The following is a 17,300-nucleotide window of genomic DNA, read 5'->3' on the forward strand; positions in this document are numbered from 1 at the left end:
ACAGGCGCTTCCTCCTTGCAGGTCCTGCAGGTCCTTCAGGCCAAAGAACTCATTGATATGCATGAGAGTAGCCCTGACCGTGAGCTCATAGGTGTGCTCCGTACTGACCTTGCCCTCCGGGCGACAAAGGTTGCCACACATTCAATTGGTCAGGCATGGTCACAATTGTGTTCCAGGAGCGCCATCTCTGGCTAAACCTGGCAGACATGAGGGTTACCGACAAGTATCGTTCCTGGACTCCCCCATTTCCCAGGCCGGCCTATTTGGTGATGCGGTGGAGAACATCGCCCCACAGTTCTCTGCCTCCAAGAAGCAGAGGGAGGCAATCTGACACATCCTGCCCCGGCAGATCCTCTGCCTGCTCGTTGCCGAGGGGGTCCTCCTGCCACCACCTCCGCTCCAGCTCGGCTTGCATAGCAGCCTTCACCCAGGCCTCAGAATGGAGCCGGCTGCTGGAAGGCCGTCTAGCCTATCCCAGCTGCTGCCAAACTAGGTGGCAAGCGCACGTACAAGCGTCCCTGAGACGGGCGACCCAGGGATAGAGGAAGTATATGAAGGTAAAAGAGTAGCAAGACTCGAGAGCACGTAGATGTGAATTTGAGAACTTGTACAATAAATATTCGTACTTGTACAATAAAATGTACACTCACAGCTCCAATGTGAAAACCTGTAAAATAAAAATCTTAAGTTGAATGTTGAAATTTGCACTCGAAGACAATAGTCACAAACCTGTATTCTGAATTTGAAGCTGCAGACAAGTAGTCACAAATGTATAAAATGCCATTCACAAAAATGCAATGACAGACACAAACTTGTAACATATATTTGCACTTATTCTTACATTCACACTCGCAGTACAACCTCAAGTGGGCGCTTGCAACTTCTCAAATCTGTCACTGCAATTTCAAATTTCGCGCCTTGACTTTTGCTACTCTTTTTGCGATATATTGGATGCAAAACTAACTTGTGCACTTCCAACTCAGTGGTGGCGAGAGAGGAAGGAGGGCGGGAGCGAGGGTGTTCAAAGGAACCGTTTTATTGGTTGGCGCCTAGCCAATGTCCGAGTTGGGTCCCTGTCTTCCACCTCGCTGCCCCATGGTGGGAACGTCTGTGGTCCCGTTTGCCCCCATGGCAGGGTGTCTGAGAGCCTGGCTAGCGCTCCCCTGCCCGTCCAGGTGGCTCATCCGTACCATCAGACTCGGCTATTAGATTCGGTTCATCCAGCGTCCGCCCAATCAGTATCAGCAAAAAGTCCTACCCATTGGGCTGTCTTTACGAAGGTGGCGGGTTTACTATTGCTCCCTTGAGAGAGTGTGGTGTTCGCATCCTCAACTATGTCGACGATTGGCTGATACTAGCTCAGTCTTGGGAATGGATGTGCGAACACAGGAATATGGTGCACCTAAGCCAGTTGGGACTCGGGTCAACTGGGAAAAGAGTAAACTGGAGTTGAACTCGGTCAACCAGACAGTACGCTTCACAAAAGAAAGTGTTCGGCAGTGTTAAACAGCTTGAATACACCTCAGAGCAGGACAGCAGTCCCACTGAAATATTTTCAGAGGCTCCTGGGGCATATGGCAGTTACAGTAACGCCACTCGAGTTGCTTCATATGAGTGGCATGCTCCTTGTGACAATCACCCCGGCCTGCCGCCGAACCCTCAGCCCGTGGTCAGACCCTTTGTTTCTACAGGCAGGAGTTCCCCTAGAACAATTGTACAGGCATTCTGTGGTCACCACAGATGCCTCCACCACCAGTTGGGGGGCCACGTACAACAGGCATGCAGTTGCGGGGATCTGGACGGGCCCCCAACTGCATTGACACATCAACTGACTCAAGTTGTTAGCAGTACGCCTTGCGCTGGGCCACCTCAAAAAGCTGCTACTTAACTAGCACGAACTGGTCCGTACAGACAACACTGCGAACATCAACGTTGCAAACATCAACAATCAAGGTGGTCAATGCTCCCGCCGCATGTTGCAACTCGCCTGCCATCTCCTTCTATGCAGTCATTAGCATCAGAGGTCGCTTCGTGCCCCATTACATTCCGAGCCTGCTCAATCGTGCAGCCAAACGAGCTCTCTCGATAGCCTGTGGTTTCTGGAGAGTGCAGACTCCATTCCCAGGCGGTCCAGCCGATATGGGACAACTTCGAAGCTGCACAGGTATACTGTTTGCCTGTTTGCCTCTCCGGATTCGTCCCATTGCCAGTTGTTCTACTCCCTAAACTAGGGGACCCTATAGGCACAGATTGCCTGGCACACAGCTGGCCCCGGGGCCTACGCAAGCATGTGTTTCCCCCAGTGAACCTTCTCACACAGACCCTGTGGAAAGTCAGGGAGGATCTGCTAGTTGCCCCTCATAGGCCCGACCGGAACTGGTTCCCAAAACTCATGCTCCTCACGACAGCCTCACCCACGTCTTGGTTACGCATGTAAACCTCATTCCCTGAAGGGGAGATGGGAGATGTACGTCCCGTTGCCACCACCACTGGATCACAGCTGGACCACCGCTGAGGCCGGGTTCCTGCTCGGCTCCTCAGCAAAAAACAACTGGTGCGAAAAACAACTCTGCTTCCTATTTATACCCGCTCTGTCGGGTGGAGCATGAGATGCAAATCTTTTGTTGTTTTAGCTTCCTTCAACAAGGTTGTGTTTTGCAAAAATGTTGTCAGAGTCACATATTTCCCGTGAACCTGGAATGACAAATAGCCTGCTAGAGAGACAAATGAAAGAATGTGATGTTGTAATAAAGGAAAACAAATATTGTCTTTTAATGCCTTCTACCTAGGAGAAAAGTATGTATCGTGCCACCGACTTCCTACTTATACGGGCTGGTGATCTTAAAAGACCCTATGCATTAGCCATTACGGCGTACTGCTTGTCTATCTGTCTCACTGACCAAACTCAAGCACTGTCAGCCTGGAAGAAACTCAAAAGTTTTGCAAAACCAGGTATCATACCATATACTGACTTGATTATGGAAGTACTTTATTTAAGAGAATTAAATCTATTTAAGTCATTCATTCGTATTATTTTTGTCAATTCTTTCCTATCACCTGCTCAACTGAACTGATTAGAGGGAGAGTGTCTTGTGTGGAGAGATGACTTCAATATGCGACTGGTAAATGAGGCGTTAACAGTAGAGACCACCGCATACGCTCTCATGACGGCACTAGAACAGAATGACTTAATAACAGCACATGCTGCCGCATGCTTCTTGTATTCACAAGAGAACTATGAAGGAGGTTTCAAATCAACACAGGTGAGTCTGATGAGACTAAATGAATTTTTCAGGGTTCCTACTGTATGTATTTTAATGCCAAAGAATATCTGAAGAAGGAATTATAAAGTGAGAATACTAATTATACTGTTCAAACACACTTTAGGATACAATCGTGGCTTTAGAAGCCCTCACAGAGTATGCCCTGAATATGCCACAAACCCCCATCAGTACAGTCAACGCACAGTTCACCATTCCAGGAAGGTCTGAGATGGAGAGGCTGCAGTTGGGCAAAAAGAAAAAGAAAGTGGAAACAGATTTAAAGGTAAACAGACTAAACTTGTAGCTAGCTAAGATAACCAGATCAGCCTTTGCTGCTTGAAATTTTGTGGAACCCCACCACCAGGATAGGACAAAGGATTTTTTTATTTTTACCATAAACCCACTTCATAATAAAGACAATGTTTGGATGATTTAATTAGAGCATTTATTTATATATATATATATATATATATATATATATATATATATATATATATATATATATATATATATATATATATCTGCTGTGAGTGCAGAGACACTCTGCGTTAGTGGTATTTACGACAGTAACGTTAAATACAAGTACTCTACAGCGACTCTAGGGGTCGCTGTTTGACAAAAACGGAATTCCTGCATAGTGTGCTTTTAATGTAGGTTCAATAAGGGTGGGAAATAATTGGGATAGTGACCCAAATACCTGACACAAATGTTACAAAATGGCTAAGGAGAATGAAGATCGAACTCAAAGTAATGTCCTAAATCCTAAATCCAAAATCCTGTGGCATGACCATGACACACACATTTGCACACATTTACTTCTACATAAATAGGGGCCTAAACTGTATATTAAAGATATAGACTGATGATATTGAGTAGATAATTTGACCTGTTGTCTCCCAGGTGTCACTTTAAATATACATTCAACAAAATGTTATTGTACCGCTGAGTTCTAGAAAGACGATGATGAAGATAAGATGAGGTTTATTAGATACAGTACATAGGCTACAAAGATAATAGCCAACGTACGAAACAGCGTGCAAACATAACACTAACAATTCCAGACAATGAACTTTATGCAAGCAGGAACTTAGGCCCTGCCCACATGGAGACGCCTTTAGCTAGTAAAATTTTTTTATCGTTTGCTATATTTGACACATTCCGAATGATTACTTTTGCCGGGTCTTTCTGGAAAGCTTTATGTGTCTGCTAACTAATCTAATATCGTGGCTCATCCCTATTTTGTACCAGGCCATTTATGGTTGTTCATATTGTTCAATAAAGTTCTTGGTTAAAAAAAAAAGAAGAAAAGTAGAAGCTGCTGAGCCTAATATTATTGTATACAGCGTGCAAGGTTTATGCACATGCTCCAAGTCTTCTTCTCTGTTTTAGTGTATCTCTGTGGCAGAATTACAGTGCCACATACAGATCTGGCATGTATACTACATCGTTTTAAGTCGGTTTTAGTGCTTTCGTGTGTAGCAGATATTTCTTGAGACAATGCCGTGTTTACGGAATTTTTTTTTAGAACGAGGGAAAAAAAACATTGGATAGGGAAAACTCTGGCTTTGTGTAGATGTAGCCTTAAATACACAGAGATGAACAGTTGTGATGATAAGTGTTAGTGTCCATGGTGACTGATGAGTGGTGGTAAACTAGAACAAAGGAACACATGTGATCAGTGATAACCAAAATAAACTGAACATGCCTGTGACCGTCATTACTTACTGTAACTGTAGTATCCTATTTTTTAGTTCTTTATCTTTCTGCGTATCGCTTTTGTCTTCCCAGAGACTAGCCGGAAGTGGAATAGATGTACACCTTTCTGGAGAAGGAAAATTTAAACTGAAAGTAAGTAATTTAAATATTTCCACCCATAAATGGGGCGAGTTTTAAGGGGAAAAATACATAGCAAGGATGCATTAAATTGATCAAAAGCGACAGTAAAGGCATTTGTAATGTTACAAAATATTTTTTTTCTTTAAAAAAAACGTTCTATTCATCACATAATCAAAAAATGATCACGATTTCCACAAAAATATTATTGAGCAGCACAACTTTTTTCAACTTTGATAATAATAAGGGTCACACTTTAGATTAGGGTCCAATTCTCACTATTAACTAACTATTAACTATGACTTTTGTCACAATAAACTACTAATTATTGCTTATTAATAGTTAGCAAGGTTGTTAAGTTTAGGTATTAGGTAAGATTAAAGGATGTAGAATATGGTCATACTTTATAAGGACTAATAAACAGCTAATACCCTAGTAATATGCATGCTAATGAGCAAAAGGTTAACAGTCTGAATTGGACCCTAAACTAAAGTGTTACCATAATAAGAAATGTTTCTTGAGCACCAAATCAGCATTTTAGAATGATTTCTGGAGGATCATGTGACACTGAAGACTGGAGTAATTGCTGTTAAATTTTTGCTTTGCCATCACAGGAATAAATTACATTGTAAAATATATTCAAATAGAAAAATATATGAATTTTGTTATTTCACTGCAGGTGGCAAAGACTTATTATGCTCTTAAGGAAGACTCCAACTGTGCTGATTTGTCAATACATGTGACTGTAGAGGGAAAAGTGGAATACAAAAGTAAGTTATGAATTATCCAAGGCAAAATTGAGACTTAATTTTAACTACATTTAACTTTTTTCATTTATCACTTATTATGTGACAGTGCAATAAATGTGCAATTATTCTTACAAAAATCTATTTTTAGCTAAAGAACAAGAAACTTCTGATTCCAAAGAGCATTCTAAAGAGTCAGAAGAGAAGAAGGGAAAAGAGCACTCTAAAAAGTCAGATGGGAAGAAGGGAAAAGAGCACTCTAAAAAGTCAGAAGAGCGAAAAGGAAAAGTTCACTCTAAAAAGTCAGAAGAGCGAAAGGGAAAAGAGCACTCTAAAAATTCAGAAGAACGAAAGGGAAAAGATCACTCTAAAAAGTCAGAAGAGCGAAAGGGAGAAGATCACTCTAAAAAGTCAGAAGAGCGAAAGGGAAAAGAGCACTCTAAAAATTTAGAAGAGCGAAAGGGAAAAGAGCTCTCTAAAAAGTCAGAAGAGCGAAAAGGAGAAGATCACTCTAAAAAGTCAGAAGAGCGAAAGGGAAAAGATCACTCTAAAAAGTCAGAAGAGCGAAAGGGAAAAGACCACTCTAAAAAGTCAGAAGAGCGAAAGGGAGATCACTCTAAAAAGTCAGTAGAGCGAAAGGGAAAAGATCACTCTAAAAAGTCAGAAGAGCGAAAAGGAAAAGATCACTCTAAAAAGTCAGAAGAGCGAAAAGGAGAAGATCACTCTAAAAAGTCAGAAGAGCGAAAGGGAAAAGATCACTCTAAAAAGTCAGAAGAGCGAAAGGGAAAAGACCACTCTAAAAAGTCAGAAGAGCGAAAGGGAGATCACTCTAAAAAGTCAGTAGAGCGAAAGGGAAAAGATCACTCTAAAAAGTCAGAAGAGCGAAAAGGAAAAGATCACTCTAAAAAGTCTGAAGAGCAAAAGGGAAAAGATCACTTTAAAAAGTCAGAAGAGCGAAAGGGAGAAGATCACTCTAAAAAGTCAGAAGAGCGAAAGGGAAAAGATCACCATAAAAAGTCTGAAGAGCGAAAGGGAAAAGAGCACTCTAAAAATTTAGAAGAGCAAAAGGGAAAAGATCACTCTAAAAAGTCAGAAGAGCGAAAGGGAGAAGATCACTCTAAAAAGTCAGAAGAGCGAAAAGGAAAAGACCACTCTAAAAAGTCAGAAGAGCGAAAGGGAAAAGATCACTCTAAAAAGTCAGAAGAGCGAAAGGGAAAAGATCACTCTAAAAAGTCCGAAGAGCGAAAGGGAAAAGATCACTCTAAAAAGTCAGAAGAGCGAAAGGGAGAAGATCACTCTAAAAAGTCAGAAGAGCGAAAGGGAAAAGATCACTCTAAAAAGTCAGAAGAGCGAAAGGGAGAAGATCACTCTAAAAAGTCAGAAGAGCGAAAGGGAAAAGATCACTCTAAAAAGTCCGAAGAGCAAAAGGGAAAAGATCACTCTAAAAAGTCAGAAGAGCGAAAGGGAGATCACTCTAAAAAGTCAGAAGAGCGAAAGGGAAAAGATCACTCTAAAAAGTCAGAAGAGCGAAAGGGAAAAGATCCCTCTAAAAAGTCAGAAGAGCGAAAGGGAGATCACTCTAAAAAGTCCGAAGAGCGAAAGGGAAAAGATCACTCTAAAAAGTCAGAAGAGCGAAAGGGAAAAGATCACTCTAAAAAGTCAGAAGAGCGAAAGGGAAAAGATCACTCTAAAAAGTCAGAAGAGCGAAAGGGAAAAGATCACTCTAAAAAGTCAGAAGAGCGAAAGGGAGAAGATCACTCTAAAAAGTCAGAAGAGCGAAAAGGAAAAGATCACTCTAAAAAGTCAGAAGAGCGAAAGGGAGAAGATCACTCTAAAAATTTAGAAGAGCGAAAGGGTGAAGATCACTCTAAAAAGTCAGAAGAGCGAAAGGGAAAAGATCACTCTAAAAAGTCCGAAGAGCGAAAGGGAAAAGATCACTCTAAAAAGTCAGAAGAGCGAAAGGGAGAAGATCACTCTAAAAATTTAGAAGAGCGAAAGGGAAAAGATCACTCTAAAAAGTCAGAAGAGCGAAAGGGAGAAGATCACTCTAAAAAGTCAGAAGAGCGAAAGGGAGAAGATCACTCTAAAAAGTCAGAAGAGCGAAAAGGAAAAGATCACTCTAAAAAGTCCGAAGAGCGAAAGGGAAAAGATCACTCTAAAAAGTCTGAAGAGCGAAAGGGAAAAGATCACTCTAAAAAGTCCGAAGAGCGAAAGGGAAAAGATCACCCTAAAAAGTCAGAAGAGCGAAAGGGAGAAGATCACTCTAAAAATTCAGAAGAGCAAAAGGGAAAAGATCACTCTAAAAAGTCAGAAGAGCGAAAGGGAGAAGATCCCTCTAAAAAGTCAGAAGAGCGAAAAGGAAAAGATCACTCTAAAAAGTCAGAAGAGCGAAAAGGAAAAGATCACTCTAAAAAGTCAGAAGAGCGAAAAGGAAAAGATCACTCTAAAAATGCAGAAGAGCGAATGGGAGAAGATCATTCTAAAAAGTCAGAAGAGCGAAAGGGAGAAGATCACTCTAAAAAGTCCGAAGAGCGAAAGGGAAAAGATCACTCTAAAAAGTCCGAAGAGCGAAAGGGAAAAGATCACTCTAAAAAGTCAGAAGAGCGAAAAGGAAAAGATCACTCTAAAAATGCAGAAGAGCGAATGGGAGAAGATCATTCTAAAAAGTCAGAAGAGCGAAAGGGAGAAGATCACTCTAAAAAGTCAGAAGAGCGAAAGGGAAAAGATCACTCTAAAAAGTCCGAAGAGCGAAAGGGAAAAGATCACTCTAAAAAGTCAGAAGAGCGAAAGGGAGAAGATCACTCTAAAAAGTCCGAAGAGCGAACGGGAAAAGATCACTCTAAAAAGTCAGAAGAGCGAAAGGGAGAAGATCACTCTAAAAAGTCCGAAGAGCGAAAGGGAAAAGATCACTCTAAAAAGTCAGAAGAGCGAAAGGGAGAAGATCACTCTAAAAAGTCAGAAGAGCGAAAGGGAAAAGATCACTCTAAAAAGTCAGAAGAGCGAAAGGGAAAAGATCACTCTAAAAAGTCAGAGGAGCGAAAGGGAGAAGATCACTCTAAAAAGTCAGAAGAGCGAAAGGGAAAAGATCACTCTAAAAATTTAGAAGAGCGAAAGGGTAAAGATCACTCTAAAAAGTCAGAAGAGCGAAAGGGAGAAGATCACTTTAAAAAGTCAGAAGAGCGAAAGGGAGAAGATCACTCTAAAAAGTCAGAAGAGCGAAAGGGAAAAGATCACTCTAAAAAGTCAGAAGAGCGAAAGGGAGAAGATCAATCTAAAAAGTCAGAAGAGCGAAAGGGAGAAGATCACTCTAAAAAGTCAGAAGAGCGAAAGGGAGAAGATCACTCTAAAAAGTCCGAAGAGCGAAAGGGAAAAGATCACTCTAAAAAGTCAGAAGAGCGAAAGGGAGAAGATCACTCTAAAAAGTCCGAAGAGCGAAAGGGAAAAGATCACTCTAAAAAGTCAGAAGAGCGAAAGGGAAAAGATCACTCTAAAAAGTCAGAAGAGCGAAAGGGAGAAGATCACTCTAAAAAGTCAGAAGAGCGAAAGGGAAAAGATCACTCTAAAAAGTCAGAAGAGCAAAAGGGAAAAGAGCACTCTAAAAAGTCCGAAGAGCGAAAGGGAGAAGATCACTTTAAAAAGTCAGAAGAGCGAAAGGGAGAAGATCACTCTAAAAAGTCAGAAGAGCGAAAAGGAAAAGATCACTCTAAAGAGTCAGAAGAGCGAAAGGGAAAAGATCACTATAAAAAGTCAGAAGAGCGAAAGGGAGAAGATCACTCTAAAAAGTCAGAAGAGCAAAAGGGAAAAGATCACTCTAAAAAGTCAGAAGAGCAAAAGGGAGAAGATCACTCTAAAAAGTCAGAAGAGCGAAAAGGAAAAGATCACTCTAAAAAGTCAGAAGAGCGAAAGGGAGAAGATCACTCTAAAAAGTCAGAAGAGCGAAAGGGAGAAGATCACTCTAAAAAGTCAGAAGAGCGAAAGGGAGAAGATCACTCTAAAAAGTCAGAAGAGCGAAAGGGAGATCACTCTAAAAAGTCAGATGGGAAGGGTCATCTCTCCAAGTCAGTCACTGAGAAGGCTGAGACAAAGAAGAGACAAAGAAGAAACTCCATGCAAAACATGCAAAATGATGTGGTCTATACAGTTTGTGTCAGGTGAGAAAAAGATACTTCTGACAAACATCAGTTGTCTTAATCATAATCTGTTCTTTTAAAGGTTTATTAGAATCATCTGTCCCCTCACAGGCACACACAGGGGAGGAAACTCTCTGGAATGGCCATTGCTGACATCACTCTACTTAGTGGCTTTGATGCAATCAGTACAGATCTGGAAAAGGTCAGCCATAATCTTATCCAATGACTTTTGACCCTACATGGCATTTTGAAAGTATTTTTAATTAATTGTTTAAATAAGTAATTCAAATAATGATTATATTTTCATTAAGCTGTTGGCATGTTTTCATTTAAAAAAAAATGTTTTAAAGGTTTAAATAGTTTATTACATTTATATATAATAAACTATTTAAACTACATAAAATAATATATAAAAAATAAATATATAAGATAATATATATATATATATATATATATATATATATATATATATATATATATATATATATAATTAATTAATTGTTTATATAGAATTGTATATATTATTCTAAGTGTATAATCTAGACTTCCTCTGTTTTAATATTTATCTGTCTGTATCTTATGAAATGTCTTTCTGCATTTTGCTTTCTTCTGTTGTTTCTACTTTTCTCTTATTTTCTGTAACATTCTCTCCAACAGCTGAAAGACCATGTGGACAGATATATTTCTCACTATGAGCTCACACGTGGAAGAGTGCTGTTGTACTTCAATGAGGTGACATGAGCACAAACACAGTCATAATTAATTATATCTCCCAATTTAAAAAAAAGAAAAGAAAAAAAAGTCAAACTTGTCTCTCACCCCTCAGATAGATGAAGGTGAGACCTGTATAGCATTCGGAGCAAAGCAAAGTGTGCCCATTGGATTACTTCAACCAGTTCCTGCTACATTTTATGATTACTATGAACCAGGCAAGCGGTTCCTCCATTTCACTTCAAATGCACAGTATTTTACCGGACTGTGACATTTAATCTTGTTAATAACATGATAAATATAATTTGATAAATATTTAATAAGGGAGCAAAATATCAAAATGTCAATGTGTTGTAACTGTCTTGATATAATGAAGATACAATCTTATTAAAGAGCTAAATTCTGAAAATATAACATTCATTTTTCATATGTTAAATTTTTATGAGAAAATTATGAAAAAAGAAAATGTGTGTGTGTGTGTGTGTGTGTGTGTGTGTGTGTGCGTGTGAGAGAGAAAGAGTGAGAGAATATTGCCTTTTCAGTTGTTACAACACAATATTTGAGTTATTACATCAAAACATTTCTTTAAAATGGTGTAAAAGTTTTTAAAACCATTTGAAACCAACATGAATTTGGAGTACATATCCAAAAACGTCCCGGGTTACGTATGTAACCCTAGTTCCCCGAAGGGACGGACGCTGCGTGTAATCGCAGTGGGAACGCCCCCCAGCGTAGCGCGTCTGAAGCATGAATGAAATCAGTCAATGGAGCGTCACAGCGGGTGACGTCACCGACCAGGAAGCTATAAATATCCCCTGAATACACAAGCCACCAGCTTCTAATGTTACTGAAGCAAGCGATCCAAGGGGATGCCGAGAGTATGGCAGGACACGCAGCGTCCGTCCCTTCGGGGAACTAGGGGTACATACGTAACCCGGGACGTTCCCCTTCAGGGACTACCGCTGCGTGTAATCGCAGTGGGAACGCAATACCCACATCCCCATACGACCAAATCCCCGTCGTGTGTCATAAGGAGACACAAGCCGACGAGAGAACCTGAGCCCCGGGAGTGGAGCTAAGGTCAAGGGAATAAAATCTGACGAAAGTGTGCGGTGAGGACCAGCCTGCCGCATCACAAACGTCCTGAAGAGAAGCTCCTGAAAGAAGAGCTGTAGAAGCAGCCATACTCCGGGTGGAATGAGCCCTTACAGCCAAAGGTGAAGGCTGATGGGCCGAACCGTAAGCAAGCGAGATGGCCTCGACCACCAACTTGCTCATCCTTTGCTTAGATGCTGGACACCCCTTCTTAGGTGACCCAAAACAGACAAACAATTGTTCTGATTTCCTCCACAGGGCAGCTCTGTGGACATACGCATCTAAAGCCCTAACAGGACACAGCAAATTAAGTTTCTCCTGGTCTGACGTCAAAAAAGGCGGAGGACAGAAAGCCTGCAGAACTATAGGTCTAACCGAAGTGGTTGGTACCTTAGGAACATACCCTGGTCTCGGACAGAGAAAAGCTTTTACCATACCAGGAGCAAATTCCAGGCACGAGGGAGCCACCGAAAGTGCTTGAATATCTCCAATTCTTTTTAGAGACGAGATAGCAAGAAGAAGGATAGTCTTTAGTGTAAGGAACTTTTCCGAAACTTCCTCGATGGGCTCGAAAGGAGCTAGGGAGAGACCTTCCAAGACGATGGCCAGATCCCAAGCTGGTACCCTCGTGTGGACTGCAGGCCTCAGCCTCAAGGCGCCACGAAGGAAGCGAGATACAAGTGGGTGTCTCCCGAGAGAACCTCCACTCGAAGGGTCGTGGTAAGCAGCTAAGGCCGCCACATACACCTTCAGTGTGGAGTGAGATAACCCTGTGGAGAGCCGGTCCTGCAGGAAATCCAGCACTGTACCAACCGGGCAGTTAACTGGGTCCTGCTGGCGCTCTCCACACCAAGAGTTGAAAAGTTTCCACCTCGCGGCATATAACTTCCTTGTGGCGGGAGCTCTGGATTGGAGGATGGTCTCAACGACCTCAGTCGAGAGACCAGAATCTATGAGCTGGGCCCCCTCAGAGGCCAAGCCCACAGCCTCCATAGTTCTGGGCGGGGGTGAAAGATCGACCCACTCGCCTGAGAGAGTAGATCTCTCCTGATCGGTATCTCTAGGGGAGAGCCGTCGAGGAGAGACACTAGGTCCGCAAACCATACTCGGGCCGGCCAGAACGGGGCTATTAGCAGAAGACTGAGCCCGTCCCGGCGAACCCTCTCCAGAACTCCCGGGAGCAGAGCGATCGGGGGAAAAGCGTACAGACGTGACCTCGCCACGGATGTACCATCGCGTCCAACCCCAGTGGGGCTGGCAGGCTGAGAGAGAACCACAGTGGACAATGTGATGTCTCTCTGGAAGCAAATAGATCTACCTCGGCACGACCGAAATGTTCCCATAGGAGCTCCACCACCTCGGGGTGAAGACTCCATTCCCCGGGCCTCGGCCCCTGCCTCGACAGGATGTCTGCCCCCTGATTTAAGTACCCTGGGAGATAAATAGCTCTCAAAGAAAGAATTCTCCCCTGGGACCATAGGAGAATCTGACGTGCCAGTTTGTAAAGTGGGCGAGAACGCAGACCCCCCTGATGGTTGATATAAGAGACCACCGATGTGTTGTCTGTTCGAACAAGAACATGGTGGCCCCTTAGGTCTGGGAGGAAGTGTTTCAGAGCCTGAAACACTGCCAACATCTCTAGACAATTTATGTGCCATAGACGGTGATGGTCCCCCCACAGACCCCGAGCTGTGCGACCACTCATGATCGCCCCCCACCCCGTGAGAGAGGCATCTGTCGTTAGCATAACACGACGACAACGAGCTCCCAACACCGGGCCTTGGGACAGAAACCGAGGATCTTTCCACATAACCAGGGCGCGAAGACATCGTCGCGAACTCATGATCATGCGAAACGGATTTCCCCTCGGGGAGAATCCCCTGGTTCTGAGCCACCACTGTAACGGTCTCATGTGCAGGAGGCCAAAAGGTATCACGTTGGACGCAGCTGCCATGAGACCTAACAGTCTCTGGAACTGTTTTACAGTGGACGACTGGCCTAGCTTGACCTGATCTACTGCGGCGAGAATCGAAGCAACACGAGCAGGTGACAACTGTGCCTGCATCGTCGTCGAATCCCACACTACACCGAGAAAAGTGGTTCTCTGTAATGGAGAAAGAACACTCTTCTTGGCGTTGAGCCTCAACCCCAACCTCTTGATGTGAGCAAGAACGACATCTCGGTGCCGAACCGCCTGCTGTTCTGATTGAGCTAGAATTAACCAATCGTCTATATAGTTCAGAATACGAATGCCCTGCAGCCTCAGCGGGGCTATAGCTGCATCCATACACTTCGTGAACGTGCGGGGTGACAGTGCTAGGCCAAACGGAAGAACCCGATATTGGTACGCTTCGCCCCCGAAAGCGAACCTCAGGAACTTCCTGTGTTGAGGGAGGATGGATACATGGAAGTAGGCGTCCTTTAGGTCTATCGTGACAAACCAGTCCTCGGATCTGATTTGTGACACGATCTGTTTGAGAGTGAGCATCTTGAATTTGAGCTTCCCTACAGTGCGATTTAAGAGACGCAGATCTAGAATGGGACGCAGCCCTCCATCTTTTTTCGAAACGATGAAGTACCGGCTGTAGTATCCTAACTCCCTGCTGGGCGGAGGAACCCGTTCTATAGCCCCTTTGTGCAGCAGAGTTTCTACCTCCTGTTCTAATACCAGAGCCTGCTCGGGGCCCACCACCGTGGGCAGAACCCCTCTGAACCGAGGTGGACGCGTTCTGAACTGAATAGCGTACCCGTTCTTTATAATATTCAGGACCCACTGAGAAACACTGGGAAGCATTTCCCATTCCGCCAGGAACTCTACTAAGGGAACCAGCCTCTCGAGGCTGGCCTCTGGATGAACATCCCGAGTGACAGACACAGCGCCCTGTAACATACTGGCAGGAAACAGCTGGTCTGAGCACTCCACAACCCTCCTCGGAGGGGGCGAGCGTCCCTCGGGAAATCGCTCGCCGAGTCTCTCTACGCCCTGTATAGGCAGGGTTAGTAGAACAGACCCCTGAGGGCATCGAGAAAGACAGGGCGCCGTGTTTTTGAACGGCGAACTCAAGTCTTTCCCGATGGGGACCACCCTCAGAGTCCTGACGTTCAGCCCGTCAGGACTTTTTCGACGCGGCCTTCCTGGCGACAATGACTGACCTCAGATCAGTCCTGCCCCGAGAAGGCCGCGCCGGAGAGCGCCCCGCCTCGTCCCTCCAGTTTGTCTGCGGGGGGGCACGAGACGCGACACTCCGCTTCTGCTGTGCTCTTTTAGAAGACGAACTCGACGGCTGGGACTGCCCTCGCTCAGCAGCCCCAGTGACGCGCACTTTGAGAGGGATAAACTTATGAAAAGCAGCCGCCTGTTTTTTCTCTTCCTGGAACCTCTCAGTGACAGAGTGAAGAGCGTCACCGAAGAGGCCCGCAGGCGAAACAGGAGCATTTAATAGGAGAGATTTATCTTTTTCTTTCATAGAGGTTTGACTCAACCATAAATGCCTTTCTGTGGCCACCATGGCTGCCATAGACCGGCCAACAGATTTAGCTGTTTCCCTGGTGGCCCGGAGAGTGAGATCAGCAGTCTGCCTGAGCTCATTGATCATATCTGCCGAAATTTCTCCCCCCTCACACACATCTTTGAGCAGGTCAGCCTGATAAGCCTGCATAATGGCCATTGTATGCAAACATGCAGCCGCCTGCCCAGCCGCCGAGTAAGCCTTCCCCACCAGCACAGAAGTATTTTTCAGTGGTCTAGAAGGAAGAGCCGGTGCTTTAAGCGAAGATGCCGAGGCAGGAGAGAGATAGCTCGCGAGCGTCTCCTCCGCCTTCGGCATCGTCACATATCCAGCAGACTTTGCACCAAAAATATTACCATAAGCATTGGATTGATTGGTATATATTCTGCTCGAAACCGGTCTAACCCAGGTCTTTGAAACCTCAGCATGAAGGTTTGGGAAGAATGGTAAGCACCGGCGAGAAGGCTGAGGACGTGCAGAGAGAAATCTATCATCTAGTTTGCTTTTATTTCTAGATTCTTGTTTATCAGCTGGCCATTCAATACTGAGTTTTTCAACAGCCCGAGATAACACATCCATTAAACCTTCTTCAGCAGTATAATGAAGTGAGCTAGTTTCCTCTGATGCCAAACTTTCGACATCCAGATCCTCAGAACTGGATAATCTAAGTTCCACATCATCGCGTGCCTCCACCCGGGCAGAAGTAACCGCCGCAGCGCGTGCTTCCAGAGCCGGGTGAGAGGCACTGGATCCCGCCGGAGAAAGCTGAGATAGGGCGGGGCCCGTCTCAGCTTCGCCGGTGAGATCCATCTGCGAACCCCAAGTCAAGCGCCGCCGCTCTGCCTCAACAGAAGCGGGACCCGAGCCCTGGGGAGCTCGCAACAAACCACTCTCCTCAAAGAGCGATCGCCGCGAGCGCAGAGTTCTCAAAGGAAAACGCTCGCAATGCTCACAATCGACTCCCTCGAGAGCCGACTGGGCATGCTGAACTCCCAAACAAGCTACACATAACTCGTGAGAATCCCTACCCGTGATGTAACGTGTACAGGGGGGAACACACTTTCTATACTGCTCGCTCATTTTGGTTTTTTTATATATATATAGTGAAAACTCCTGACAAAATCAGACAAACACAATCGAAAGATATCAGACACACACAGAGCGCTGCTGAAGTAACAGAAGCTGGTGGCTTGTGTATTCAGGGGATATTTATAGCTTCCTGGTCGGTGACGTCACCCGCTGTGACGCTCCATTGACTGATTTCATTCATGCTTCAGACGCGCTACGCTGGGGGGGCGTTCCCACTGCGATTACACGCAGTGGTAGTCCCTGAAGGGGAACTTGTTTTAAAATAGATTTTCAAAAGAGGATGCTCGGATTTGTCACTGATGTAAATATCAATCCCCATCGTTTTCACAGACAGGAGATGTTCTGTGCTGTACAGCGCCCCCAAGAGGAGCAACATGGTTTCTGTCCTGTGCTCAGATGATGTGTGCCAATGTGCAGAAAGTAGGTTCTCAGTAATTTGTTTAGTAACACCACTCCGATGTTTGTTAATTGTAGAATTGGTTTGATTTTTATGCCTTCATAAAATCTAATGGTCTCTGTCATCAGGTGGTTGTTTCACCGAGAAGAAAACAACTGAGATGAATATCACTAAAAAGGACAGATATAATTATGCTTGTTACAACTCAAAGATTGATTATGGTTTGTGACCCAAATTTATACAATCAAACATTAACAAAACCTAAAAGATTAGTGAGGATCAAGTATTTTCAATAAAATATTATAAACTTTAGCAGATATGACCTTTACTAATGTATATTATTTTTCTGACAGTATTTGAAGTCATTGTGGATTCAGTTACTGAAGAGAGCAACTTTATCTTGTATTCAACATCTGTGAAGGTGGTCCTCCAATATAGTAAGTAATCATTTTTTATTATTTTCCCTAAAAATAATTGCAAGTTCATTAGAGTGTCACATGCTTTACAGTAATTATGAGCAATACAGA

At 43.8% G+C, this 17,300-nt stretch overlaps 1 protein-coding gene across 1 annotated transcript in view; it reads left to right on the forward strand.

The window, feature by feature from the left end:
- LOC143718159 (complement C4-like) overlaps positions 1-17,300 on the forward strand; it is a 106,958-nt gene that overhangs the window by 85,974 nt on the left and 3,684 nt on the right. Inside the window, exons 28-40 of the mRNA XM_077209233.1 lie at positions 2,790-2,952; positions 3,079-3,263; positions 3,388-3,546; positions 5,052-5,111; positions 5,776-5,866; positions 5,994-6,061; positions 9,890-9,993; positions 10,084-10,174; positions 10,630-10,704; positions 10,799-10,908; positions 16,714-16,796; positions 16,902-16,994; positions 17,127-17,210. Coding sequence (XP_077065348.1) covers positions 2,790-2,952; positions 3,079-3,263; positions 3,388-3,546; positions 5,052-5,111; positions 5,776-5,866; positions 5,994-6,061; positions 9,890-9,993; positions 10,084-10,174; positions 10,630-10,704; positions 10,799-10,908; positions 16,714-16,796; positions 16,902-16,994; positions 17,127-17,210 — 1,366 coding nt within the window. The remainder of the gene's footprint in view (positions 1-2,789; positions 2,953-3,078; positions 3,264-3,387; positions 3,547-5,051; positions 5,112-5,775; positions 5,867-5,993; positions 6,062-9,889; positions 9,994-10,083; positions 10,175-10,629; positions 10,705-10,798; positions 10,909-16,713; positions 16,797-16,901; positions 16,995-17,126; positions 17,211-17,300) is intronic.

The sequence above is a fragment of the Siphateles boraxobius genome, unplaced genomic scaffold, assembly GCF_051911475.1.
Source record: "Siphateles boraxobius isolate OS27281-9 unplaced genomic scaffold, OSU_SipBor_1 12, whole genome shotgun sequence".
Taxonomy (NCBI): Eukaryota; Metazoa; Chordata; class Actinopteri; order Cypriniformes; family Leuciscidae; genus Siphateles; species Siphateles boraxobius.